At 49.8% G+C, this 25,324-nt stretch overlaps 2 protein-coding genes across 3 annotated transcripts in view; one reads left to right on the top strand and one right to left on the bottom strand.

The window, feature by feature from the left end:
* The window catches only part of LOC138098417 (methanethiol oxidase-like), a 10,005-nt gene extending 9,180 nt beyond the window's left edge, over window positions 1-825 (bottom strand). The window contains exon 1 of the mRNA XM_068994976.1: window positions 681-825. Coding sequence (XP_068851077.1) covers window positions 681-744 — 64 coding nt within the window. The 5' untranslated portion in view covers window positions 745-825. The remainder of the gene's footprint in view (window positions 1-680) is intronic.
* POGZ (pogo transposable element derived with ZNF domain) lies at window positions 780-25,324 on the top strand. 2 transcript variants are annotated; one of them, XM_068994975.1, is made up of 19 exons: window positions 3,616-3,667; window positions 4,092-4,199; window positions 7,477-7,601; window positions 8,833-9,008; window positions 9,435-9,543; window positions 10,156-10,335; window positions 11,159-11,374; window positions 12,117-12,226; window positions 13,091-13,401; window positions 13,811-13,965; window positions 14,205-14,305; window positions 14,858-15,004; window positions 15,690-15,824; window positions 17,063-17,235; window positions 19,328-19,468; window positions 21,084-21,143; window positions 21,644-21,756; window positions 22,039-22,063; window positions 22,538-25,324. In XM_068994975.1, the coding sequence occupies exons 3-19, from the start codon at window positions 7,478-7,480 to the stop codon at window positions 24,081-24,083; spliced, it is 3,822 nt and encodes a 1,273-aa protein (XP_068851076.1). In that variant the 5' UTR covers window positions 3,616-3,667; window positions 4,092-4,199; window position 7,477; the 3' UTR covers window positions 24,084-25,324. The 2 variants fall into 2 exon arrangements, with proteins under 2 accessions (XP_068851075.1, XP_068851076.1); XM_068994974.1 differs by lacking the exons at window positions 3,616-3,667; window positions 4,092-4,199 and adding an exon at window positions 780-860.

The raw sequence follows: 25,324 nt of genomic DNA, 5'->3' as shown, positions 1-25,324 counted from the left end.
ACTCCAAGGGGATGGAAGGTGAGGGAAGCCCATCCAGGTAAAGCCAACACCTGCCCCAGGTGGGACAGTTTCGCCTCAGGTAGGAAATTTTGGCCCCAAGCAAGAGATTTTGGCCAGGGAACACCTTAGGACCAACCACTCCTCACCTGTTGGGGCTGACCCCTCCTCACAGCCCCCCACGGCCCTGAGGGGGTCTCGGGCCAGTCAAGCCCAGCGCGGAACACTCGGCCCCCGGGAGCATCCCCTCAGCCCGGCCGCGCTCCCGCCGCTCCGCAGCCCCTCATCCCCTCAGGGACCCTTAGAACCGGAGCAATGGCGGATCCGTGAGGGGAAAAGCCGCGAGGAGCGGGCGGGGGTCGCGACCCAACGGCGCCATTTTCCCGCCCCCCCCTTCCCTCCCTCAGCCGCCTCAGGGCCGTCCCCCCGTGACGTCACCGCGCGCAGGAGGAAGTGACGTCACCATATCCCTCCGCCGGCCAGGTCCCCTTTTTGTGTGTGTGGTGTGTGTGTTGTGTGTGTGTGGTGCGGCTGCGGGCGCCGCGCGCCTGTATCAGCCCGCCGGGCCCGACGACCTTTTTTTTTTTATCCCCCCCCTTTCCGTGAGGGGTGAAGCGCGGCGGGGGGGGGGGGAAAAACCCACACGCACGCCAAGCACGGAGACGCCCCCCGGCAGAACGTACAGAGGGCGAGCAGAGCCAGGGATAATTCCTCCTTCTTCTTCATCATCTTCATCCTCCTTAGCATCCCGCGAAGTGGGGGGCGGGGGGGGGCTCATGCCACCTGCCCCCGCGCCCTGCGGGTCGCCTCGCCCGGAGAGCGGCGGAGCCCCATAGGAGCGAGCGGCGGCAGCGCTGAGGAAGGTGAGGCGGGGGGCGCGGGGGGGCACGATGAAGGCGGCGGGGCCCCCGGGGGTGGCGGCGGCGGCGGCGGGAGATGGAGGGGGGAGGATCGGTGACGGTGGAACCGGCTCGAACCGCCCGGGAATGGGGGAGAAGGAGGGAATGAAGGGAGGGGGGGGGGGCGGCAGGGCCGGAGCGCGCCGTACACAAAGCGGTGGCGGGAGGAGGAGGAGGAGAAGAGCAGGAGGAGGAGGAGAAGGAGAAGGAGGAGGAGGGAGGGCTCGGGGTGCCGAGGAGGGGCCGGGGAGGAGCCGCGGCGGCTCCGGCGGCCGCTCCCGCCGGGCCCCGGCGGGCGCTGAGGGACGCGGAGTGATCCGCGCGCAGCCCTCACGGCCGGGGGGCGCGGTGAAGCGGCCGCCCTGAGGGGAGGGGGGCGGCGGTGATGCGGCCCCGTCGCCGCTCCCTCCGCGCTGCCCCCGCCACACCGGGGGGTCCCCTGATGGTCGCCCCCCGGTTGCCACCGCCGGGGTGAGGAAGGGGCGGTCGCGTCCCTCCTTCCTCCCTTCTCCCGGTGCTGCCGCCCCCTCCTCTCTTTGGCGGCGCTGCTTCGCTGGTGGGCGGCCATGTTGGGCACGGGGATTATTTTTCGCTCTCTTTCTTAGCCACCACAATACGCCGAGGGTGGCGGGGGGCTTTTCCCGGAGTTCTCGGGAGAAACGGCCTTTTCCCGGTTTTCAGGGGAAGTTACGGAAAAGGGGGGGGTCTGTGGCCAGCGGTTTGCAGGGTGAGACCACCCCCCTCATCATCCTTGGCCTGCTGGTGCTTCACCTTCGCTGAGTGAGTCCCCCTCTCCACTGGCGTGTGGAGCCCCTCGGCCGCAGGGATTGGGGACTGGGATCCCAGCCCTCTCCTGAGAGTCCTGGCGTTCGGATCCCAACCTTCTCCTCAGGGATCTGGGATTGGTATTCCAACCTTCTCCTGAGGGTGCTGGGATTGGGATCCCAGTCCTCTCCTCAGGGGTCGGGGATTGGGATCCCAGCCTTCTCCTCAGGGGTCGGGGATTGGGATCCCAGTCCTCTCCTCAGGGGTCGGGGATTGGGATCCCAGCCTTCTCCTCAGGGATCGGGGATTGGGATCCCAGTCCTCTCCTCAGGGATCGGGGATTGAGATCCCAGTCCTCTCCTCAGGGGTCGGGGATTGGGATCCCAGCCTTCTCCTCAGGGGTCGGGGATTGGGATCCCAGTCCTCTCCTCAGGGATCGGGGATTGGGATCCCAGTCCTCTCCTCAGGGGTCGGGGATTGGGATCCCAGTCCTCTCCTCAGGGATCGGGGATTGAGATCCCAGTCCTCTCCTCAGGGGTCGGGGATTGGGATCCCAGCCTTCTCCTCAGGGGTCGGGGATTGGGATCCCAGTCCTCTCCTCAGGGGTCGGGGATTGGGATCCCAGCCTTCTCCTCAGGGGTCGGGGATTGGGATCCCAGTCCTCTCCTCAGGGATCGGGGATTGAGATCCCAGTCCTCTCCTCAGGGGTCGGGGATTGGGATCCCAGTCCTCTCCTCAGGGATCGGGGATTGGGATCCCAGCCTTCTCCTCAGGGATTTGGGGTTGGGATCCCACCGCTCTCCTCAGGGTCCTGGGGTTGGTGTCCCAACCCTCTTCCTCAGGGATCTGGGATTGCCATCGCAACCCTCTTCCACTGGGTCCTGGGATTGCCATCCCATCCCACTGGATTTGGGATTGGTATATCCCGACCTCCTCCTGAGGGTCCTGGGGTTGCTATCCCACCCCTCCCCTGAGGGGTCTGGGATTGGGATCCCAACCCTTTCCTGAGGGATCTGGGATTGCCGTCCCACCCCTCTCCTCAGGGGTTTGGGATCACCATCCTGCTCCTCTTCCTCAGCCTCTTCCCAGCCTTTCCGTGCTCTGTCCCTGTCCCATCCCTCTGGTGTCACCCTCAGGTGACAGGAGTGGCTCCATCCCCTCTTCCCAACCGGATCCAAGCAGGAAAAGACAAGAAAACTTCTCCTCGTTTGCTCCCCTGCCCTCACCCTGACAAACCTGGCATCCCAAAACTCTGGGAGAAGGGAATCTCCCCACGGCTGGGTCAGGACCGAAGGAATTCCCTCCCTCCAGCAGGATTTGGAATTTCATCCCCCGAGGCTGCAAATTCCCGGTGTTTGATGCCATCCCGAGGTTTTCCGAGGTTTTCCGGGAATTCTCTCTGGCTGGGATGCGCCAGGGAGCTGGAGAGGGATGGATCCTGCTTCCCAAAAATAGGATTTTATTGGGATTCACCTGATCCCAGTGGGGGCAGAGGATGGGAGGGATCTGCTGCTTCCTTTGGGAAATATTTTTCCCAGGATCCAGGAATCATTCCCATTCCCTACCCTGCTCTTCCATTTTTCCTCTGGTTAATTTTTGTTTTTATCCCTGCACAATTTTCCTTTAAATCCCGTAATTGTTGGAATTCTCCTCCCAGTGCTTCCCACCCTGGGAATTCTCTCCGTTGCTCCAGCCTGGAATTGTAGAAAATTTTCCTTCCAGTCGCTCTGGAATGGGGGGAAAAAATGGGATTTTAGTGTCCCCCATCCCACAGGCAGAACCTTGGGATGTTCTGCCTCTTCCCAAAAAAATCCACGCCTCCAAGCCTCTGGAAGCTGGGAGAACAATCCCAAAAAATCGGGAAGTGGTTGGGTTTCCTCGGCTCTGAGGTAGATAAAAATCACCGTAATTAAAGGTTAATAATAATTAATAATTACATTTAATTAACAGCCAGCGTGGCCTTCCCTCAAACATCCAGGAACTGGGAAAATCCTGGGAAGTGTGAGGTCAGTTTGGGAAGCAAAAAGCAAATCTCCCTTGGCCTGGAGGTTGGGATTTCACCCTTCACCTTCCTATCCATATAGAAAAATCAGGAAAACCTCATCCAAAGTGTCTTTTCATTAATTAATCAGATTTAATTTGTGCTAATTAATCATGAAAAGCCATTAAAGTGCTTTATTTTGGTTATTTCCAGCACCTTTGGGAATTTTTCTGGTGGGAATTGTTTGGCTTTGACCCTCGTGGGGTCTTGGAAATGAAGTTATTTTTCCTTGTTGAAGGCAGATTATCAAAAATCAGGGAGAAAATCAGTGAGAAAAAAGGGAATTCTTGAGGAAAACATGGAATTTGGGAAAATCATGGAGAAAAGTGGCTGCTCAGGAGGGAAACTTGGACATAAAAGTTAATTTTTGCCTTAATTTCTCTCCTAAGACATTCCCTGGAGCTTCTTTGTAGGATCTTAAATCCCAGTTTTGGATCTTAAATCCCAATTTTGGATCTGCAATCCTAATTTTAGGATTTTTCCTGGATTCTCAGGAGGTGAGGAATATTCCAGGATCTTAAAATGCATTTTTGGGGAAGGGTTTGGGTGTTGGGAACACCATAAATGCATCGGAATTCCATCGAATCCTGGGGTAAAACCCAGCAAAGAACAGGGAAGAGGAAAATTCCTTGGAAAAAAAGTCACCTGTGGCTGTGGATTCCTGCTGGGAATCCGGTTGGGAATTTCATTTCAAAAGAAAAATACGAATATTTTATAATTCCAATCCGTGGATGAATTCCCACCTCGGATTCCTTGGATTTTGAGTTGTAAATTCACCTGGAATTGCGTTTTTCCCTTGGAAAATGGGAATAAAGCTTTAAAATTAGGGTTCGGGATTGGTTTTGGGGTTAGGAGATGTCATTTAAAATGATTTAACTTGTGCTGGTGTGAGGATGAATGGAACTGCAGCTGGAATTACCCCTGGAATTCTTTCCCAGCCAGAGGGAGGGAATAAAACAGCTGGAATCCAGCTGGGGGTGGAGGGGTGGGAAGGGACATCCCAAATCCCGGAATTTTCCCACCTGAATCTGGGCAAAGCAGGGGGGTTTCCCTGGGTTTTCCCATCGGGAGAGTGAGGATGTGAAATCCTGGGCACAGCAGGAAGAGTCTCCATCCCTCAGGGATAATATTCCATAATTCTCTTCGCTCCATCTTTATCCAAAATTCATCTCTTTGCTTTTCCAGCTCACCTGGAGCTGGGAATTCCTCTTTATTCCTGCCCTGGAATTCCCAGGAACTTCCAGCAGGAAAAGTCCATTTATATTTATATTTATATTTATATTTATATTTATACTTTAATTTTTATTTCTATTTCTATTTTTATTTTATTTCTGGCTTTATTTATATTTTTATCTTTATTTCTATTTATTTCAAATTTTTCTATTTATATTTTAATTTATAACTTTATTTATATTTCAATTTTAATTTTTAGTTTTAATTTTCGTTTTACCTTTATTTTAAATTAAATTCTAATTTTATTTTAAATTAAATTTTAATTTTAGTTTAAATTAAATTTTAATTTTATTTTAAATTTTAATGTAATTTAATTTTAATTTAATTTTATTAGTACTTTTATTTTTTATATTTATTTCATTTTTAATTTTATTTGATTCTAATTTTAATTAAAAGCCTCAAAACGAAGCTCCCGCCGCTGATTCCAAGCTGGGAATTTTGGGACGACAAAAAATACTTGGGGATTTTTTTTAAATCTTAAATTTTTTTGGATTTTAAATTTTTAAAAAATCCTTTAAAAAGTGCCTTTCCCAGGATGACTCCAGGGAACCTCGGGGCGGGAATGAAACCCTAAACCCATCCCCAGCCTCCCACCGGTGCTTGAGCTAATGGGAGACACTGGGGATAATGGGAGATGCTTGGGATGCGTTTGCATCACAAAACCAGAGCAATTCCCGGTGTGAAACCCCGGGAGCCGAACCCTTTTTAGGTGGAAAAACCTCGGGAATGTTTCATTTATTGGGGGATCTTAAAATCTGGGATGGAGGGATCCAAACCCTTTTGTTCAGGTGGGAAAACCTCGGGAATATTTCATTTATGGAGGGATTTTCCCGGTGATTTCCTGGAGTTTTTAAGCTCTGGTCCCGTTTTTCCAGCTCCGTGATTTTCCTCCTGGGGAAACAGAGGGATTATATCCGAGATAAAGCGGATTTGGGGAGAAGCCCTGGAATTCTGGGGTGTTTGTATCCATAGAAAGTGGATTTGGGGAGAAGCCCTGGAATTCTGGGGTGTTTGTATCCCATAGAAGGCGGATTTGGGGAAAAGCTCTGGAATTCTGGGGTGTTTGTATCCGATACAAAGGGGATCTGGGGAAAAGCCCTGGAATTCTGGGGTGTTTGTACCTGATACAAAGTGGATTTGGGGAAAAGCTCTGGAATTCTGGGGTGTTTGTATCCGATACAAAGGGGATCTGGGGAAAAGCCCTGGAATTCTGGGGTGTTTGTATCCGATACAAAGTGGATTTGGGGAGAAGCTCTGGAATTCTGGGGTGTTTGTATCCGAGATAAAGCGGGGTTTTTTTGCCTGATTTATTTTGTGTTAATGACATAATGGGGATTTATTGGAGGAGTAGGAAATGGGGTTTATTAATTATGATTCCTTATTAATAATATTGATTATTTAATATTAATATTAATTCTTCTTTCATATTTATTTATCGTTTTCCCTCTTTTAAGGCAATTTAAGATTAATTTTAGGCCTCTTTCTGTTTTATCTGTCTTTTCTGGTTTATCTATCTATAAATATATTAATCAATTAATTTAGTAGCAGGATTTAAATATTGCATTTAAATAATTTATTAGTTATTATTTATTAATATTTTCTAATTTAAGTCCAGTTTTAGGCCTGGCTTTCTGTTCAGTGGCCACATTTAAACCCCTGCTTTATCTATGTATAAATAAATTAATTAATTTATTAGCAGGCATTGAGCTGTTAAATAGTTTATTTATTATTTGTTAATATTTTCTTATTTAAAGCATTTTTAAGACTAATTTTGGGGCCTCTTCCTCCTCAGTGGCCACATTTAAACCCCTGCTTTATTCATAGATAAATATGTTAATTAATATATTTATTGGCAGTGAAGTGTTAAATTTGAATAATTCATTTATATTTATTAATTTTAAATTTTTAGTTATTTAAGGTGAATTTTAGGCCTCTCTTTGTTCCATGGCCACATTTAAACCCCTAATTAATCTGTGTGTAGATTAATTGATTGATTGATTGATGAGCAGGGATTTGGGGTTATTAAATTGTGATCATTAATATTTATTTATTTCATTAATTATTATTTATTAGTTTTTTGGTATTTAAGACAATTCCACAGATTTCCCTGGAAAAATTTCCCTAATTAATCTATGTATAGATTAATTGATTTATTGATTGATTGATTGATGAGAAGGGATTTGGGGTTATTAAGCTGTGATCATTTATATTTATTTATTAATTTTATTAATTTTTTGGTATTCAAGACAATTCCACAGATTTCCCTGGAAAAAGCCAGGGATGATAAACCGGAGAAATAACCTGGAATTCCTCGGTGGGAGAGGCGAAATATCCCAGTTTTGAGTCACTCCCAGGAACTTCCATCCCAAATTCCGTGGATTTCCTTGGAAAGAAACACGGATTTTAAACCTTCATTGCTTTTCTTCCTTGGAGTTTTGGGAACTGAAACCGAACCAAAGCCCCTGTTCCTCTTCCTGCCCTTGGAAAAGCCATCCCTGCGAGTTTGCCAGCCACCAATTCCCGCTTTTCCCCTTCCTGCAGGATGGCAGACACGGATCTTTTCATGGAATGCGAGGAGGAGGAGCTGGAGCCATGGCAGAAGATCAGCGACGTCATCGAGGACTCCGTGGTGGAGGATTACAATTCCGTGGAAAAAAATCCCACCGGTAAAATCCCCTGGAATTCCAGGGCTTTCAGGGCAAAATTCCAGCCTTTGGATCCATCCCTTCCTCGAAATATTCCCGTTTTGTTGTTGAAAATCCCAATTTTTTGAGGAATTTAACCCATTCCTGGCGGGGAACGTAGCTGGGAATAATTATTTGGGAAGCAGGAAATGGCTTTTTCCTGTTTTTTTCCAAGAGAAATGAGATTTTTCCAGCTGTTGGAAAGGAAAATTGAAATGATTCCCAAAAGAGTTGGGGGTGTGAAGGAAAAAAACAAAGGATTTCTGTGTAAAATGGAATTTTTATTTTAGAAAAGATCTCTCAGCACTTCTCCCGGATTTTGCTCCTGCTGGGAGTTTGGGATGAGTGGGAAAATCAGGAATTTCACTGGAATTCCTCTCATTAATTAATCAAACCAGTGACAATAAATTAATTTATTTAACCAAATTAGGGGTTAAATAAGAATTAAATTCTTGGTTCTTCCCTTTGGATGGGGATTTTTTGCTTTGACTTTTTGGGATTTGAATTTTTTGGGGAATTTTTTTTGTTTTCCTGGGACTTTTTTGCCCCTTTTGGGTTTTCATTTCCAGGGCGATTTTTTGGATGGGTTTGGGAATTTTTTATGTCTCTGTGGTTTTTTAATTTGGGTTTTTGTTGTTTTGGTAATTTTTAAATTTTGGTGTTTTTTTTTTTTTTTTTTAGTTTTCCTGGGTTTTTATTCCAAGGGTTTTTTTTTTTGGAAGTTTCCTTCTTTGAGTAGTTTTTAATTTTGTGGGATTTTTTTGGGATGACTTTTGCTGCTCTGGCACCTTTTTAGTTTATTTTGTATTTTAATTTTATTTTGGGTTATTTTTCTTTAATTTGGGGTTTTTGAGCTTTTTGGGCTTTGTTGCTTCCCTGCTTTTTCCAGGCGGGAATTTCGCTTATTTAGGAATTCAGCATTCCTCATATTTTCCCCAATTCCTTTAAAACTCCCCCAAATTCCCCAGGAACAATTTTCCCCCTTTCCCCACTGATTTTTCTCCCACATTCCTGATGTTTTCCAGGTGGGAATTTAGCTGATTTGGGAATTCAGGATCCCCGTGCTCTCCTCGTATTTTCCCCAATTCCTTCAAACCCCCCCCAAATTCCCCGGGGTAAAACCCTCAGTGGGACAGGGGTGAGCGGAGCGATTTCCCCCCTCTCCCCGCCGATGTTCCCTGCATTCCCAGGGGTTTTTCCGGGTGTTTTCCAGGCGGGAACGCCGTTGTCCAGCCGGGCGGGCAGTCGCTGCTGCTGGCGCAGAGCGCCCCGGCCGGGCTGGGGGCAGTGGTCACTCAGCCCCTGCTGCGGCCGGTGCAGCTGATGCAGAACGCCAACCACGGCACCAACCCCCCCACGGGCACCCAGCCCATCTTCATCACCACCCAGGTGAGTTCCCCACCCCAAAATCCATGGAAAAGCCATGGAAAAGCTCCTTTCCCGGGAAAAAAAATCCCCTTTTCCTGTGGTTTTTTAATGCTGTTCTTCCGTTGCGCTGAATGTTTCCCAGGGCTGTGGGAATGGGACTTTGGTGTCTCTGAGGGTTTTCCTGCTTGGTTCGATCTTCCTGGGAAGCTCCAGGAAATCCCAGGTGGATTTTGAGCTCTTCCCAAATATTTTAATCCCTGGGAGAGGATTTTCGGGTGTTAAGGGAAGCAGAGGGGACTGCAGTCTGGCTGTGGGGTATTGTTTCTCCCATCCCAATCCTGACCCCAGTCCCAACCCCAATCCTAAATCCCAGCCCCCACCCCAATCTCAGGTGATGTTTTGGGTTGATTTGGGATATTTTTTCCTGAGGGATCCGTGCAATTCCAGGGATTCCCCGTGCGGAACGTCCGGCCCGTGCAGAGCCCCATGAACCAGGTGGGCATCGTGCTCAACGTCCAGCAGGGCCAGACCGTCCGGCCCATCACCCTCGTGCCAGGTAATTCAATCATCATTCATCAAAATCATTAATAATGATTATTAATGCTAATAGTGATGATGATGATGGTGGTGGTGATGATGAGTGGCCAGTGCAGAGCCCCGTGAGCCAGGTGAGGCCCATCCCCCTCGTGCCAGGTAACGCCTGGGACAGCCCCACAGTAATACATGTGTAGGGATTAGTTCTAGACCCAGTTTAATGGGTAGGGATTAATTAATTCCAGGCCCAGTTTCGTGTGTAGGGATTAATTCTAGATGCAGTTTGAATTAATTCTAGGTACAGTTGAATATCTAGGTATTAATCCCGCTTGGATAAAAGCTGTAAATCCTGAATTTCCCCGGATTTCAGGCTGTGAAAAAGCTGTAAATCCCGAGTTTCCCTGGATTTTGGTGTCTGGGAGGTGACAGGAACGGGGCCGGATCACGGCTCTGTGTTTGAAGCCCCCGGTACCCAGTGGGTGGGGATTGGTTAATTCTGGGTCCAGTTTCGTATCTCGGGATTAATCCCCCCCGGAAATGAGCTGTAAATCCCGAACAAAGGTGTCGATCCCCGACTTTTCCCAGGTGTTGTGTGGAACGGGGTCGGATCACGGCTCTCCCTTTGTGTTTGAAGCCCCAGGTACCCAGTTTGTTAAACCAGCAGTTGGCGTTCCCCAGGTGTTCTCGCCGGTGGCCCAGGTGCGGCCGGGCAGCGCCGGCCCCGGCCGGCCGGGCGCCAACGCCTTCGCCACGGTCATCCCGGCCACGCTGACCCTGCGCAGCACCGTGCCCCAGGCCCAGGCACCCCAGCAGAGTGAGTGACCACGTCCCGCTGCCGGCCCCAGCTCCAGGGGGATTTATCCTGGGAAACCCACGGGGTCCAGGGGTGGGGCTTTGGGGTTTGGTCCCGAGTTCGCTTTTTTGCTGAGAGACTCTCTTCCCAGCCTGGAAAATAGGGATGATTCCAATTATCCCTACACAGCAGGGTCAGTTTGGGTGGAGAACTGGTTAAGTTTGGGGCTGTAGGAGTCCCAAAAGTAGGAATTTTTTAGGATATTCCATCATCAGTTCTTGGTTTGAGAACCAGTTAAATTTGGGGTGTAGAAGTCCCCAAAAAATTATTTTTCAGGAATGTTTCATCGTCAGTTCTTGCTTTAAGAACTGGTTGTGTTTGGGGTTGTGGGAGTACCAAAAATGGGATTTTTTGGACTGTTTCATCATCAGTCCTTGGGTTGAGAACTGGTTCAACTTGGGGTTCCAAAAGTGGGATTTTTTTACTCTTATTCCATCATCGCTTCTTGGGTTGAGAACTGGTTAAGTTTGGGGCCGTAGAAGTCCCAAAAATAGGAATTTTTTAGGCTATTTCATCATCATTTGTTGGTTTGAGAACTGGTTAAATTTGGGAATTCCTGGCTGGAATTCCATTGGAATTTGGTCAAAACCACCTCTCCCAGAGACTCAAGGGAGGAGAGCCAGGACAAGTGGAAGGGGGATGGGATTCACCCAGGGGAATTCCTGGCTGGAACTTGATGGGAATTCTGCCCAGACCACCCTTGATGAAGCCCGAGTGGACGGGGTGGGTGCGTTCCCAGCCCAGTTCCCCTCGGGAATTCCACGGGAACCCTCTCCCCCTGCAGTGAGCATCGCCAGCTTCGTGACGGTGAAGCGGCCGGGGGTGCCCGGCAGCGACGGCGGCGGCGGCGGCGGCACCGAGGTGGCCAAGATGGTGAACACCCTGGGCACGGTGCCCTCGCTGGGCCACAGCCCCGCGCCCCTCGCCGTGCCCAACAGCAGCCCCGGCGCCCAGCGCGGCACGGCCGCCGAGGCCTCGGCCTCCTCCGCCTCCCTCAAAGGTCAGGGGGGCCCGAAAGTCCCAAAGGCCTGGGGTGAGGGGCGGTTGGGAGGGAAAATTTGGGGTAGATCTGTTAAATTTCGTGGGATTGGCAGTCAGAACTTGGTTTAAGGGACGTTCCACATCGTCGGGAGCCATAATTTTATGGAAGTCCCTGAAATTCCGTATCATCAGGGTCCAAAAGGTGATTTAAATCCCTTAAATGTCATGGCATTTGGAGAAAAAAATTGGGGGTAAATCCCTTAAATTTCATGGCATTTGGAGAAAAAAGTGGGGGTAAATCCCTTAAATTTCTTGGCATTTGGAGAAAACAGTGGGGGTAAATCCCTTAAATTTCATGGCATTTGGAGAAAAAATTGGGGGTAAATCCCTTAAATTTCATGGCATTTGGAGAAAAAATTGGGGGTAAATCCCTTAAATTTCATGGCATTTGGAGAAAAAATTGGGGGTAAATCCCTTAAATTTCTTGGCATTTGGAGAAAAAATTGGGGTAAATCCCTTAAATTTCTTGGCATTTGGAGAAAAAATTGGGGTAAATCCCTTAAATTTCCTGGCATTGGGAGGCAAAACTTAAACAACGTGAGGGACATTCCACATCAGCAGGAGCCGTAGTTTAAGTCCCATAAATCTGATGTCATCAGGAGCCACGACTTGATTTAAATCCGGGTTAAATCCCCAGGATTTGGGTTCAGACGGGCGCGTTTGGGGACGCTGTGGCTGACCCCGTGTTTTTCCCGCTACAGTCAGCTCCTCCCCCATTCCCAACTTCGACTTCCAGGACGGAGGCCGGAAGGTTTGTCCCAGGTGCGACGCCCAGTTCCGCGTCACCGAGGCGCTGCGGGGCCACATGTGTGTAAGTCATTCCCGGGGAGGCTTCCAGGGAACATTCCGGGCTTTTCTGGGGCAATTCCTCATGGAATTGGGAGGCAGGTGGTGGATTTAATTCCTGGGTTAAATAGCGATAAGTAAAGGAGGGAATTGGGGGTGGAATGAGCGGGATTCCTTCCTCGGGAATTTTCTGGGATTTCGCTGGTTTAGCACTGTTTGGTCTTAATTAGTGATTGGTTTTAATGGTTATTAGTGTTAATAATTAGCTTAATGTGTGGGGGTTAATTAATTCTGGGTACAGTTTAATGTGTAGGGATTAATTATGTCTAGATCCAGTTTAATGTGTGGGGATTAATTAATTCTAGGTACAGTTTAACGTGTGGGGATTAATTCTAGACACAGTTTTAATTAATTCTCGATCCAGTTTAACGTGTGGGGATTAATTCTAGACACAGTTTTAATTAATTCTCGATCCAGTTTAACGTGTGGGGGATTAATTATTTCTAGGTACAGGTAGGGATTAAATTTAGATCCAGTTTAATGAGTAGGGATTAATTATTTTTAGACCCACTTTAATGGGGGGGGGGGGGTTAATTCCAGACCCAGTTTGATGAGTTGGGATTAATTCCTGATTCAGTTTAATGTCTCTAAATTAATTATTCCAGGCCCAGTTTAACGAGTAGGGTTTAATTCTAGGCACAGTTCAGTGTTTAGGGATGAATCCCAGACCCAGTTTAATGCGTAGGGAGTAATTCCAAACCCAGTGCAGTGAGTGGGGATTAACTCTAGACACAGTTTAGTGAGTAGAGATGAATCCTAGAGCCAGTTTCAGGTGCAGAGATTAACCCCAGCCCCAGTTTTAACCCCTGAACCCCCCCCCTTTCGGCAGTACTGCTGCCCGGAGCTGGTGGAATTCCTGAAGAAACGCAAATCCCTGGATTCCGAGCCCGCCCCGCCCTCGGCCAAGGCCCCGTCCCCGGCCCAGGGCGCGGCCCCGGCCCCGCCCCCGACCCCGCCCAAGGCCGCGCCCGAGCCCGGGGAGGCCGGGGCCGACCCCGCGCAGGCCAAGCTGATCATGCTGGTGGATGAGTTCTACTACGGCCGGGACGGCGGCAAGGGCGCCGCGCTGCCGCCCTGCCCCAGGGTGCCCACGTCCTTCCGCTGCCCGCACTGCACCAAGCGCCTCAAGAACAACATCCGGTGAGGGAGAATCCCGGGAGAACCCGGGCTGGGAACGGGGCAGGAATAGGGGGGTGTGGGGTGGGGGGTAGTGGGGGCACCGCTGCCGCCGTGCCCCAGGGTGCCCACGTCCTTCCGCTGCCCACACTGCACCGAGCGGCTCAAGAACAGCACCCGGGGAGGAGTGGGGTGGGAATAATCCAGGGATAATCCGGCCGTGGGCTGGGAATGATCTGGGAATGATCTGGGAGTGTGGGAATGAGGCTCAGTAGGACGGGGGCACCGCCGCCCCCACTGCACCGAGCGCCTCGAGAACAGCATCCCGTGAGGCATAACCTGGGAATGGGGCTTGGAACGAGCTGGGCATGGCGTGCAGAGGGCATTTTTCCGGGATGAGGAATGGGAATGTTTGGGAATTCTCTCCCTGCAGGTTCATGAACCACATGAAGCACCACGTGGAGCTGGACCAGCAGAACGGCGAGGTCGATGTCCACACCATCTGCCAGCACTGCTACCGCCACTTCAACACCCCCTTCCAGCTCCAGTGCCACCTGGAGAACGTCCACAGCCCCTACGAGTCCACCAGTCAGTGCTTTTCCAGGGAGTTTTCCATCCTTAAATTGGGATCATTTTCCCCTCTTCTCCCTCTTCCCTCGTCTTTTCCCACTTCTTTTCTCCTCTTCCCCCTTTTTTCTCCCTTTTCCCCCCCTTCCCCTCCCTTTTATTTCCCCTATTCCCCTTCTGTTCCCCTCAACCCCACTCACCCTTCAAATTCCCACATTTTTTCCCAAATCCTGACGATTTTTCCATGTTTTTTGGGGCAGCCAAGTGCAAGATCTGTGAGTGGGCGTTCGAGAGCGAGCCGCTCTTCCTGCAGCACATGAAGGACACCCACAAGCCCGGGGAGATGCCCTACGTGTGCCAGGTACCGGAATTCCTGGGAATACCCACCTGCAATTCCCAATTCTGCCCCCAAAAATTCCAGAATAGTTCCGCAAGATGCCCTTCCCACCCCCACATCCTGATTGTGAAATGCCCCAAATCCCTGGATCTTTTCCCTACTAATGGGGATTTTTCCACTGCTGTTCCCACCCCACATCCTGATAGCGAAATACCCCAAATCCCTGGATCTTTTCCCTTTTTTTGGGGGTTTTCCCATTTCCCTTCCCACCCCAATATCCCGTTAAAATGCCCCAAATCCCTGGATCTTTTCCCTACTAATGGGGATTTTCCCATTTCCCTTCCCACCCCACATCCTGATAGTGAAATGCCCCAAATCCCTGGATCTTTTCCCTACTAATGGGGATTTTCCCATTTCCTTTCCCACCGCAATATCCCATTAAAATGCCCCAACTCCCTGGATCTTTTCCCTACTGATGGGGATTTTCCCACTGCTGTTGCCACCCCACATCCCGGTGCGGAAGCGCCCCGGCTCCCTGGAGCGCCGCGGGTAACCGGGGCCTGTCCGTGTGTCCAGGTGTGCCAGTACCGCTCCTCGCTGTACTCCGAGGTGGACAGCCACTTCCGGCTGACCCACGAGGACACGCGGCACCTCCTGTGTCCCTACTGCCTCAAGGTCTTCAAGAACGGCAACGCCTTCCAGCAGCACTTCATGAGGCACCAGGTGCGCCCGGAATTCCCGGGATTCGGGTGGAAAAAAACGGGATTTGGGGGGGGGGGGGGGGGAGTTCTGAACGGGTGGGGTTCCGGCGCTGGGATTGGAAGATTTGGGGTTGGAAGTTTGGGATGGGGTCGTTTGGCGGGAAAATGGGGTTTGGGAGGAATTCCCAGCTCTGGGAGTGGCCAAGGAGAGGTTGGAGCGGCCTGGGATAGTGGGAATGTCCCTGCCTGTGGATCTTTAAAGACCTTTCCCAGCCCGAATCATTCCAGGAGTTCCTTGGGTGGGATATCTGGGATAAATTCTGGTGGAAATCCAGGTTATTCCATGGATTCCCCATCCCTGGAGCAACCTGGGATGGTGGGAGCTGTCCCTGCTCTTGGAATTGGATGGAATTTCCACCCCAAACCATTCCAGGATTCCCTGGGCTGCGTTAGGTTGGATCTTAGGGATAAATCCTTCCCTGGCCCAGGTTATTCCATGGATTCCCCATCCCTGGGAGTGTCCAGCTCCAGTTTGGATCCACCTGGAATAGTGGAAGGTGTCCCTGCCCTTGGATCTTTAAGGATGCCTTACTTAATAATTAATTAATAATCAGTACACAAAAATTAATCAATAATATAACAATCCAATAATAATTATTATTATTATTATTAATAATAATTAAATAATAACGAGCAATTTTCTCCAGAAGAAGAGTGTTTATCACTGCAACAAGTGCAGGCTGCAGTTCCTGTTTGCCAAGGACAAGATCGAGCACAAACTGCAGCACCACAAAACCTTCCGCAAGCCCAAGCAGCTCGAGGGGCTCAAACCCGGCACCAAGGTGCGCAATTCCCGGGAATTCGGGGCTCCCCTGCCTTGGAATGGCGGTGGGGGGGAAGTTATGGGTTGGTTTGGGTTCGTTTGTGGGCATTTAGTGGGGGTTTAATGAGATTAAGAGGATAATTTATGGGATTCGTTGGATGTTTCATGGGATTCATTGGGTGTTTCATGGAATTCATGGGATATTTCATGGGATTCATGGGGTGTTTCATGGGATTCACTGGGTGTTTTGTGGAATTCATGGGGTGTTTCATGGGATTCACTGGGTGTTTCATGGAATTCATGGGGTATTTTATGGGATTCATTGAGTATTTCACGGGATTCATTGGGTGTTTCATGGGATTCATTGGGTGTTTTATGGGATTCATTGGGTATTTCATGGGATTCATTGGGTGTTTCATGGGATTCATTGGGTGTTTCATGGAATTCATGGGGTGTTTCATGGAATTCATGGGATATTTCATGGGATTCATTGGGTGTTTCGTGGAATTCATGGGGTGTTTCATGGGATTCATTGGGTATTTCATGGGATTAACTGGATTTTTCATGGAATTACCTGGATATTTCATGGAATTCCTGGGTTATTTAATGGGATTGAGAGGATATTTCATGGAATTAAGTGGATATTTCATGGAATAAATCGAGTATTTCATGGACTGTATGGAATTGCTGGGATCCATCGGGAATTCCATGGAATCCATTGGGAATTTCGTGGGATCCATTGGGAATTTCATGGAATCCATTGGGAATTCCGTGGAATCCATCGGGAATGCCGTGGAATCCATCGGGAATTCCGTGGGATCCATCGGGAAATCCATGGAATCCATTGGGAATTTAATGAAATCCATCGGGAATTCCGTGGGATCCATCAGGAATTCCATGGGATCCATCAGGAATTCCATGGGATCCATTGGGAATTTAATGGAATCCATCGAGAATTCTGTGGGATCCATTGGGAGTTCCATGGAATCCATCGGCAATTTCATGGAATCCATCGGCAATTTCATGGAATCCATCGGGAATTCCGTGGGATCCATCGGGAATTCCGTGGAATCCATTGGGAATTTAATGGAATCCATTGGGAATTCCGTGGGATCCATTGGGAATTCCGTGGGATCCATCAGCAGTTCCATGGAATCCCTCGGCAATTCCCTGGGATTTCCCGGCCTGCGCGCCGCTCCGGTTCCGCGCGGGGATCCGAGCAGGATCCGAGCGTCGGTGCCTCTGTGCTCCCCGCAGGTGACAATCAGAGCGTCCCGGGGCCAGCCCCGCGCGCTGCCGCTCTCCTCCGGCGAGATGTGCCACGGGATGTGCCCGGAGCCGGCCCCCCTGGGCTCCTCCTCCGACCCCCAGCCCCTCTTCCTGTACCCCCCCGGCCACCGCGGCGCCCCCCGGAGAGCCGGCAAAAAAACGTCAGCGCTTTTCCGGGAGAAGTCCGGGAATTGCGGGCAAAAACCGGGAACCTCGGGGCGGGGCGGGGAATGGGAACGCCCGGAGGGGCTGGGGCCGGGAGGGTTTGGGGTCCTCCGGAACTGGGATTGGGCTGGGAAACAGGGAATTGGGGGGGGGGTTCCGTCGGTTTGTGGGATTTGGGGCCCAAAATTGGGGATTCTGGAATGGTTTGGGATGGCCCTCTGGAAGCCACTTCCAAGGGCATTCCAGAGCCTTGGAAAAATCCCCATAGTTACTCTTACTTTTATTATTATTATTTTTTTAATTATTATTATCATCAATTATTATCAGTTATTATCAATTATTTCCATTATTTCCATTATTTCCTATATTATTATAATTCCAAGGGCATTCCAGATCCTTGGAAAAATCCCCATAGTTACTATTATTATTATCAATTTTTATCAATTATTGTCATTATTTCCATTATTTCCTATATTATAATTCCAAGGGCATTCCAGATCCTTGTAAAAATCCCTCTTTTGTACTATTATTAATCATTATTAATCATTAATTATTATTAATTATTATGATCATTATCTTCATTATTTATTAACATTATTACAACAATTCCAAGGGCATTCCTTATCCTTGTAAAAAATACCTTCTTTTTTAGTAATATTATTATTTTTAAAAAATGTTATTATTTTTATTATTTTTTAAAATTCTTGTTTGTAATATTATTACTCTTAGCATTACTATTATTATCAATATTGTTCATATTAGTATTATTACTATTATTGCTACATTGCCACTACTACTGTTATCATTCTTATTAATATTATTAACACTATTAATATTCTTAATATTGATGGCATCAATTAGTTATTAGCGGTATTACTTTGTTATTAATTTATTATTTATTCACAGTATTAATAATTCAATTTTAAGTTAGTGATTTATTTTTACTATCATTATTATTGTTTTTATTATTGCTATTATTACTATTATTGCCATTCTCAAAATTATTGATATTAGTATTATTTCTGTTGTTCCTATATTACCAATTTATTACTATTATTACTATTACAACCATTATCAATCTTACTGGTATTATTGATATCATTAATGTTAATCTCATGTTATTAATTCGTTATTCATCGTATTAATTTGTTATTAACTCATTACCATCGTGTTATTAATTTCTTGGTAATATTAATAATTTGATACCGCTTTAGTACTAATATGATTTAAAATTGATATGATAATGACATAATAATTATATATAATAACATATAAGTTCACAGTGATGATACATTTAATGGTAATGATAAAGGTGGTAATGAGGGTAATAATAATAATAATGATAATAATAGTAGTAATAATGGTATTAATAATAGCAATAATAGTAATAATGATAGTAGTAGTAATAATAATAATAATAATAATAATACTGGTACTAATACCAGTAGTAGTAACTCCTTTGTAGGGACAGCAGAAACACCATCCCAAATTCTCCCGCTCCCACTCCCGCCCCTTTCACCCCTCCCAGCCCCCCCAGTGTGTGGGAGCCGCCCCGATCCCGCTCCCGATCCCGCTCCCGATCTCGCTCCTGTTCCCGATCCTGTTCCCAATCCCACTCCCGATCCCACTCCCGATCCCACTCCCGTTCCCGATCCCACTCCCGTTCCCGATCCCACTCCTGTTCCCGATCCCACTCCTGATCCTGATCCCACTCCCGATCCCGATCCCCCTCCTGATCCCACTCCTGATCCCCCTCCCGATCCCACTCCTGATCCTGATCCCACTCCTGATCCTGATCCCGATCCCCCTCCCGATCCCGATCCCACTCCTGCTCCCGATCCCGCTCCTGCTCCCGATCCCACTCCCGATCCTGCTCCTGATCCCGTTCCCGCTCCCACTCCCGATCCCGTTCCGACTCCCGATCCCGCTCCCGATCCCACTCCCGATCTCATTCCCGATCCCGCTCCCAATCCCACTCCCGATCCTGCTCCCACTCCCACTCCCTATCCTGTTCCCGATCCCACTCCCCCTCCCGATTCCACTCCCAATCCCGCTCCCGGGTTCCAGCCTTTTCCCGCTTTTCCGCAGCAGCGCCCTGGGCCGCCAGACGTGCCTGGAGTGCAGCTTCGAGATCCCCGACTTCCCGAACCACTTCCCGACGTACGTGCACTGCTCGCTGTGCCGCTACAGCACCTGCTGCTCCCGCGCCTACGCCAACCACATGATCAAGTACGGGAACGGGACGGGAAACGGCCGGGACGGGAAACGGCCGGGATGGGGAACGGCCGGGACTGGGGAACGGCCGGGATGGGGAACGGCCGGGATGGGGAACGGCCGGGATTGGGGGAACGGCCGGGATGGGGAACGGCCGGGATGGGGAACGGCCGGGATTGGGGAACGGGACGGGGAACGGCCGGGATTGGGGGAACGGCCGGGATTGGGGAACGGCCGGGACTGGGGAAAGGCCGGGATTGGGGAACGGCCGGGATTGGGGAACGGCCGGGATTGGGGAACGGCCGGGATGGGGAACGGCCGGGATTGGGGAATGGCCGGGACTGGGGGAATGGCCGGGATTGGGGAATGGCCGGGACTGGGGGAATGGCCGGGATTGGGGAACGGCCGGGATTGGGAACGGCCGGGATGGGGAACGGCCGGGACTGGGGAACGGCCGGGATTGGGGGAACGGCCGGGATTGGGGAAAGGCCGGGATTGGGGGAACGGCCGGGATGGGGAACGGCCGGGATGGGGAACGGCCGGGATTGGGGAACGGCCGGGATTGGGGGAACGGCCGGGATTGGGGAACGGCCGGGACTGGGGAACGGCCGGGACTGGGGAACGGCCGGGATTGGGGAACGGCCGGGATTGGGGAACGGCCGGGACTGGGGGAACGGCCGGGATGGGGAACGGCCGGGATTGGGGAACGGCCGGGATGGGGAACGGCCGGGATTGGGGAACGGCCGGGACTGGGGAACGGCCGGGACTGGGGAACGGCCGGGATTGGGGAACGGCCGGGATTGGGGGAACGGCCGGGATTGGGGGAACGGCCAGGATGGGGAACAGCCGGGATTGGGGGAACGGCCGGGATGGGGAACGGCCGGGATTGGGGAACGGCCGGGATTGGGGGAACATCCCATGGTTCTGGGGGAAAATCCCACGGTTCTGAGGGGGAAACGGGGAAAATCCCTCAGTTCTGGGGGGAAAATCCTGCAGTTCCGGGGGGAAAATGGGGAAAATCCCTCAGTTCTGGGGGCGAAATGGGGAAATGCTGCTGCTCCCACGCCTGTGCCAACGACCTGATCAACTACGGGAACCACGGGATTTGGGGAAAACCAGCCAGGATTCGGGAAAAATCCCACGGTTCTTGGGGGGAAAATGGGGATTTGGGTAAAAATCGAGGGGTTTTGGGGGGAAAAACCAGGGGGTTTTATGGGATATTTTATATGGATTTATGGGCAATTTTATAGGGGATTTATAGGGAATTTTTCTGTGATTTTATAGGATATTTTATAGGGCTTTATTATGGATTTTGTATGGTTCTGTAAGGGATTTTATAGGATTTTATAGGGTTTTACAGTGTATTTTACAGTGTATTTCAAATGGATTTATAGGATGTTTTATAGGGGCTTTTAGAGGGTTTTAAAGGGAGTTTTGCATGGATTTTATAGGGATTTGTAGGAGATTTTATATGGATTTATAGGGTATTTTATAGGATATTTAATCTGATTTTATTGTGTATTTTATGAGGATTTATAGGGGACTTTTTATTATTTATGGGGTGTTTTCCATGGTTTTATAGCTCTTTAGCCAGGTTATCCCTGACTTTTCCATCTTTTCCCCTTTCCAGCAACCACGTTCCCCGGAAAAGCCCCAAATATTTGGCTTTGTTCAAAAACTACACTGCCAGGTATGGAAAACGCCCTTAAATCCCAATTCCAGGGGAATTCCAGCCCCTGGGAATAATCCTGATCCTTTTCATTTGGGGGAAAATCCAGGGATTTATGGGATTTATGGGTTCGATGTCCCCATGTTCCAGAGGGGGGGAATTTGTCCTGGGATGCTTTTGAGGGGGGGAAAATTTTAATTCTAATTATTCATTATTTAGTTATTATTCATTATTTAGTTATTAATTATTTCATTCGTGTCTATTATGTCATTGTTACTTCATCATTGATTAATTCATAATCAGTAATTAAATAACTGATGATTAATGATTTAATTATCAATGATTTAGTTATTAATGAGGGCATGGACACATTTTTATATCTGATATTCAGTTTATTTCTCTTTTTCCCCTCCCTTTTTCCTGCTTTCCCCCATTTTTCCCTGCTTTCCCCCATTTTTCCCTGGTTTTCCCCATTTTTCCCTGGTTTCCCCCATTTTTCCCTGGTTTTCCTGCTTTCCCAGCGGGGTGAGGCTCTCGTGCTCCTCCTGTCTCTTCGTCACCTCCGAGGGCGACTCCATGGCCAAACATTTGGTGTTCAACCCCTCCCACGAGTCCAGCAACATCATTTTCCAAGGTAAAACCAGGAAAAACGGGAAAAACCTGGAATTCCGGCCATAATCCAATAAAATCTTCACATTCCGGAGCTTGGATTGGGAATAAACTGAATTAATATGGCTTTTTTTTGGATGGAAATTCAGAATGAATTCCCAAGGGAGCCTGGTTGGATTCCAGCTTTTCCAGGAATTCCTACAAATCCCAAATTCCTCTAAAACAGAATCAAATAAAGCTGAATAAAAGCCTAAAATATCTCAAATAAAGCCAAATAAAAATCTCAATTCTTCTGCTTTCTCTCCAGGGCCTTCTTGGATATCACATTCCAGGTAAGCCACAAACCCCTGTTCATCCTCATCCCTCCCAGGCCCTGGGATTGGGAAGTTTTCCCATCTTTCCCCCTTTTCCCTCATTTTCTCCTCCTTTTTCCCCCCTTTTCTCCTCCTTTTTCCCCCCCTTTTCTCTTCTTTTCCCCCCATTTTTCCTTCCCTTTCCCCCTCTTTCCTTCTCCTTTTCTCCCCCCTTTTCTCCTCCTTTTTCCCCTCTTTCCTCCTCTTTTTCTCCCATTTTTCCTTCCCTTTCCCCCTCTTTTCTTCTCCTTTTCTCCCTTTTCTCCTGTTTTTACCCCATTTTCCCTCTCATTTTTCCCTCCTTTCCCCCCCCATTCTCCCCTTTTTCCTCCCCCTTTTTTCCCCTCCCTTTTCCCCCCTTTTTTATTTCCTTCCCCCCCCAGTTTTCCCCCTTTTTCCCACCCATTTCCAACACTCCCAATTTAAATCTCTGCCCCTCTCCCCCTTTTCCAGGCACAGCCAGGACCCGCAGCCCCCCTGCCCTGCCCCCTCCCCGCCTCCCCCTCCAAAACCCCAACAACCCCAAACCCCCCAAACCCCGCAGCCCCCGCAGGCACCCCCCAGCCCCCAGCCCCAAACCCCGCCCCAGCCAGAGCCCGAAGGGGCCGAGCAGGACCCCGCCCCGGGCGCGCCGGGAACGCCCCCGAAGGAGGCCGAGCCCGGGCGCAAGGAGCAGCTGTCGGTGAAGAAGCTCCGCGTCGTCCTCTTCGCCCTCTGCTCCAGCACCGAGCAGGCGGCCGAGCATTTCCGCAACCCCCCGCGCCGCATCCAGCGCTGGCTGCGCCGCTTCCAGGCCTTCCAGGACGACCAGCCCGCCTTGTCCGAGGGCAAGTACCTGAGCCTGGAGGCCGAGGAGAAGCTGGCCGAGTGGGTGCTGACCCAGCGCGAGCAGCAGCTGCCGGTCAACGAGGAGACGCTGTTCCAGAAGGCCACGAAGATCGGGCGCTCGCTGGAGGGGGGCTTCAAGATCTCCTACGAGTGGGCCGTGCGCTTCATGCTGCGCCACCACCTGAGCACCCACACGCGCCGCGGCGTCGCCCACCCGCTGCCCAAGGAGATCCAGGGCAACGCCGGCGCCTTCATCGAGTTCGTGCAGCGCCAGATCCACACGCAGGAGCTGCCCCCGGCCATGATCGCCGCCGTGGACGAGATCTCCCTGTTCCTGGACGTGGAGATCCTGGGCAGCGACGACCGCAAGGAGAACGCGCTGCAGACGGTCGGCAACGGCGAGCCCTGGTGCGACCTGGTGCTGACCGTGCTGGCCGACGGCAGCGTCCTCCCCGCGCTGGTCATCTCCCGGGGCCGCCTGCCCTCTCCGGCCGCCGTGCCCGACTCCGTCCTGCTGGAATCCAAGGAGAGCGGCTACGGCGACGACGAAATCATGGAATTGTGGGCGGCCAGAGTGTGGAGGAAGCACACGGAGTGCCAGCAGGGCTCCAAAGGGATGCTGGTCCTGGACTGCCACCGGACGCACCTGTCCGAGGAGGTGCTGGCCGTGCTCAGCGCGGCCGGGACGCTGCCGGCCGTCATCCCGGCCGGCTGCAGCTCCCGCATCCAACCTCTGGACGTCTGCATCAAGAGATCCGTCAAAAACTTCCTGCAGAAGAAGTGGAAGGAGCGAGCCAAGGAGCTGGCGGATTCCGGCTGCGACTCCGCCACGCTGCTCCAGCTGCTGCTGGGGTGGTTGGGAGAGGCTTTGGAAGTCATCCGAGATTCCCCGGATCTGGTGCGGAGATCCTTCCTGGTGGCCAGCGTCCTCCCGGGGCCCGACGGCGACGCCGGCTCGCCCCGGCGCAACGGCGACGTGCAGGAGGAGCTCATCACGTCCCTGGAGGAGCAGCTGAAGCTCGGGAAAAACCGGGATTCGCCAGGAAAATTCCCCAAGAACGACGACCCCGCCGCCGATCCCGAGATCCTGCACCGGCTCTTCGAGGGGGAGAGCGAGACCGAGTCGTTCTACGGATTCGAGGAGGCGGATCTGGAGCTGATGGAAATCTGAGAATTCCCGAAAAAAACGGCCGAACTCATCCCAAAAATTCAAGGAGGTTCCCCGGTTTTGGAGAGCCCCAAAAATTCAAGGATGTTCCCTGGGTTTGGTCCCGAAAATTAAAGGAAATTCCCAATTTTTGGAGATCCAAACTCGCCCCAAAAATTCAAGGATATTCCCAATTTTTGGCCCCAAAAATTCAAGGACATTCCCCGTTTTTGGAACAAACGGATGAGATCCCAATTCCCAGTGGTTGGAATTCCGGGTTTGCCGTTTCCGCTGATTTTTTCGGAGGATTTTCGTGGCTTTTTTTTAATTTCAAAACGACAGAAAAAAAACTTTAAAAAAAACTTGGATTCACTGTGTTGGTATTTCCTTGGAATTCTCTCTCGTGGGTGGATATTTTTTGGAATTTTCTTTACCTCACTTGTACCATAATTCCTGTTTTTATCGGTGGGAATTTGACGTCGTTTTGTGCCCTTTTTTTTTTCTTTTTTTGGGACTTTTAACCCCAAAAATTCCCCATTTTTATGGAAAATTCCTTCGGCCTTCGGACTGGCCGCGAAGATTTGGTTATTTGGGATTTTTTTAAATGAAAATTTCGGGAATTTTGGGGGAATTTTGAGGGAATTTGGCCTGGGAAAGGTGAAGCCACCATTCCATGCCAGCAGTTTTTGGGATTGGCGCCGCTTTTCCTGCCCCAACCTCGATTTTCCCCATTTTTTCCCCAAAAAATTCCCGCTGGAGGAGCAGAAAAAGCCAAATTTTCCTTGGATTTCCCCTTTGGATCGTTAATTATCAATATTTAATTAACAACAAAAACACCCCTGAAAACCCCGCCTTCCTTAGGATCCAAAAATCCGGGATTTGGGAATAAAACTGTGACAAAACCCTGGAAAAATCCCTAAAATAAAGAACATTTTGGGTTTGTTTTTCACTGCCAGCTCCAATTTTTTACCGGAATTTGCATGATTTTTGGGAAAAGGCTTTTTTTTAATTTCAAAAATTGTCGGAATTCCCAAATTCCAGAGGCACCCAGCACCTGTTTCCATGAGATTTGTGGAGCTTTTTGGTTTGGTTTGGATTTTTTTTGTTTGGGTTTTTTTTTTTTTTCCCTAAGGAAAGCAGGAAAAAAATAATTAAAAATAATAAAAAATTTCAAAATTAATTAAAAAAAAAGAATATTCTGGTTCAGCTTGGAATTGTACAGGAGTGGAAAATGTGGAATAAAAGCAGGGAAATGGATTTATAAA

The sequence above is a fragment of the Aphelocoma coerulescens genome, chromosome 25, assembly GCF_041296385.1.
Source record: "Aphelocoma coerulescens isolate FSJ_1873_10779 chromosome 25, UR_Acoe_1.0, whole genome shotgun sequence".
In the NCBI taxonomy this organism is placed as follows: Eukaryota; Metazoa; Chordata; class Aves; order Passeriformes; family Corvidae; genus Aphelocoma; species Aphelocoma coerulescens.
The sequence above is the reverse complement of the archived record's forward strand: the minus strand, read 5'-3'. Positions and strand labels throughout refer to the sequence as shown.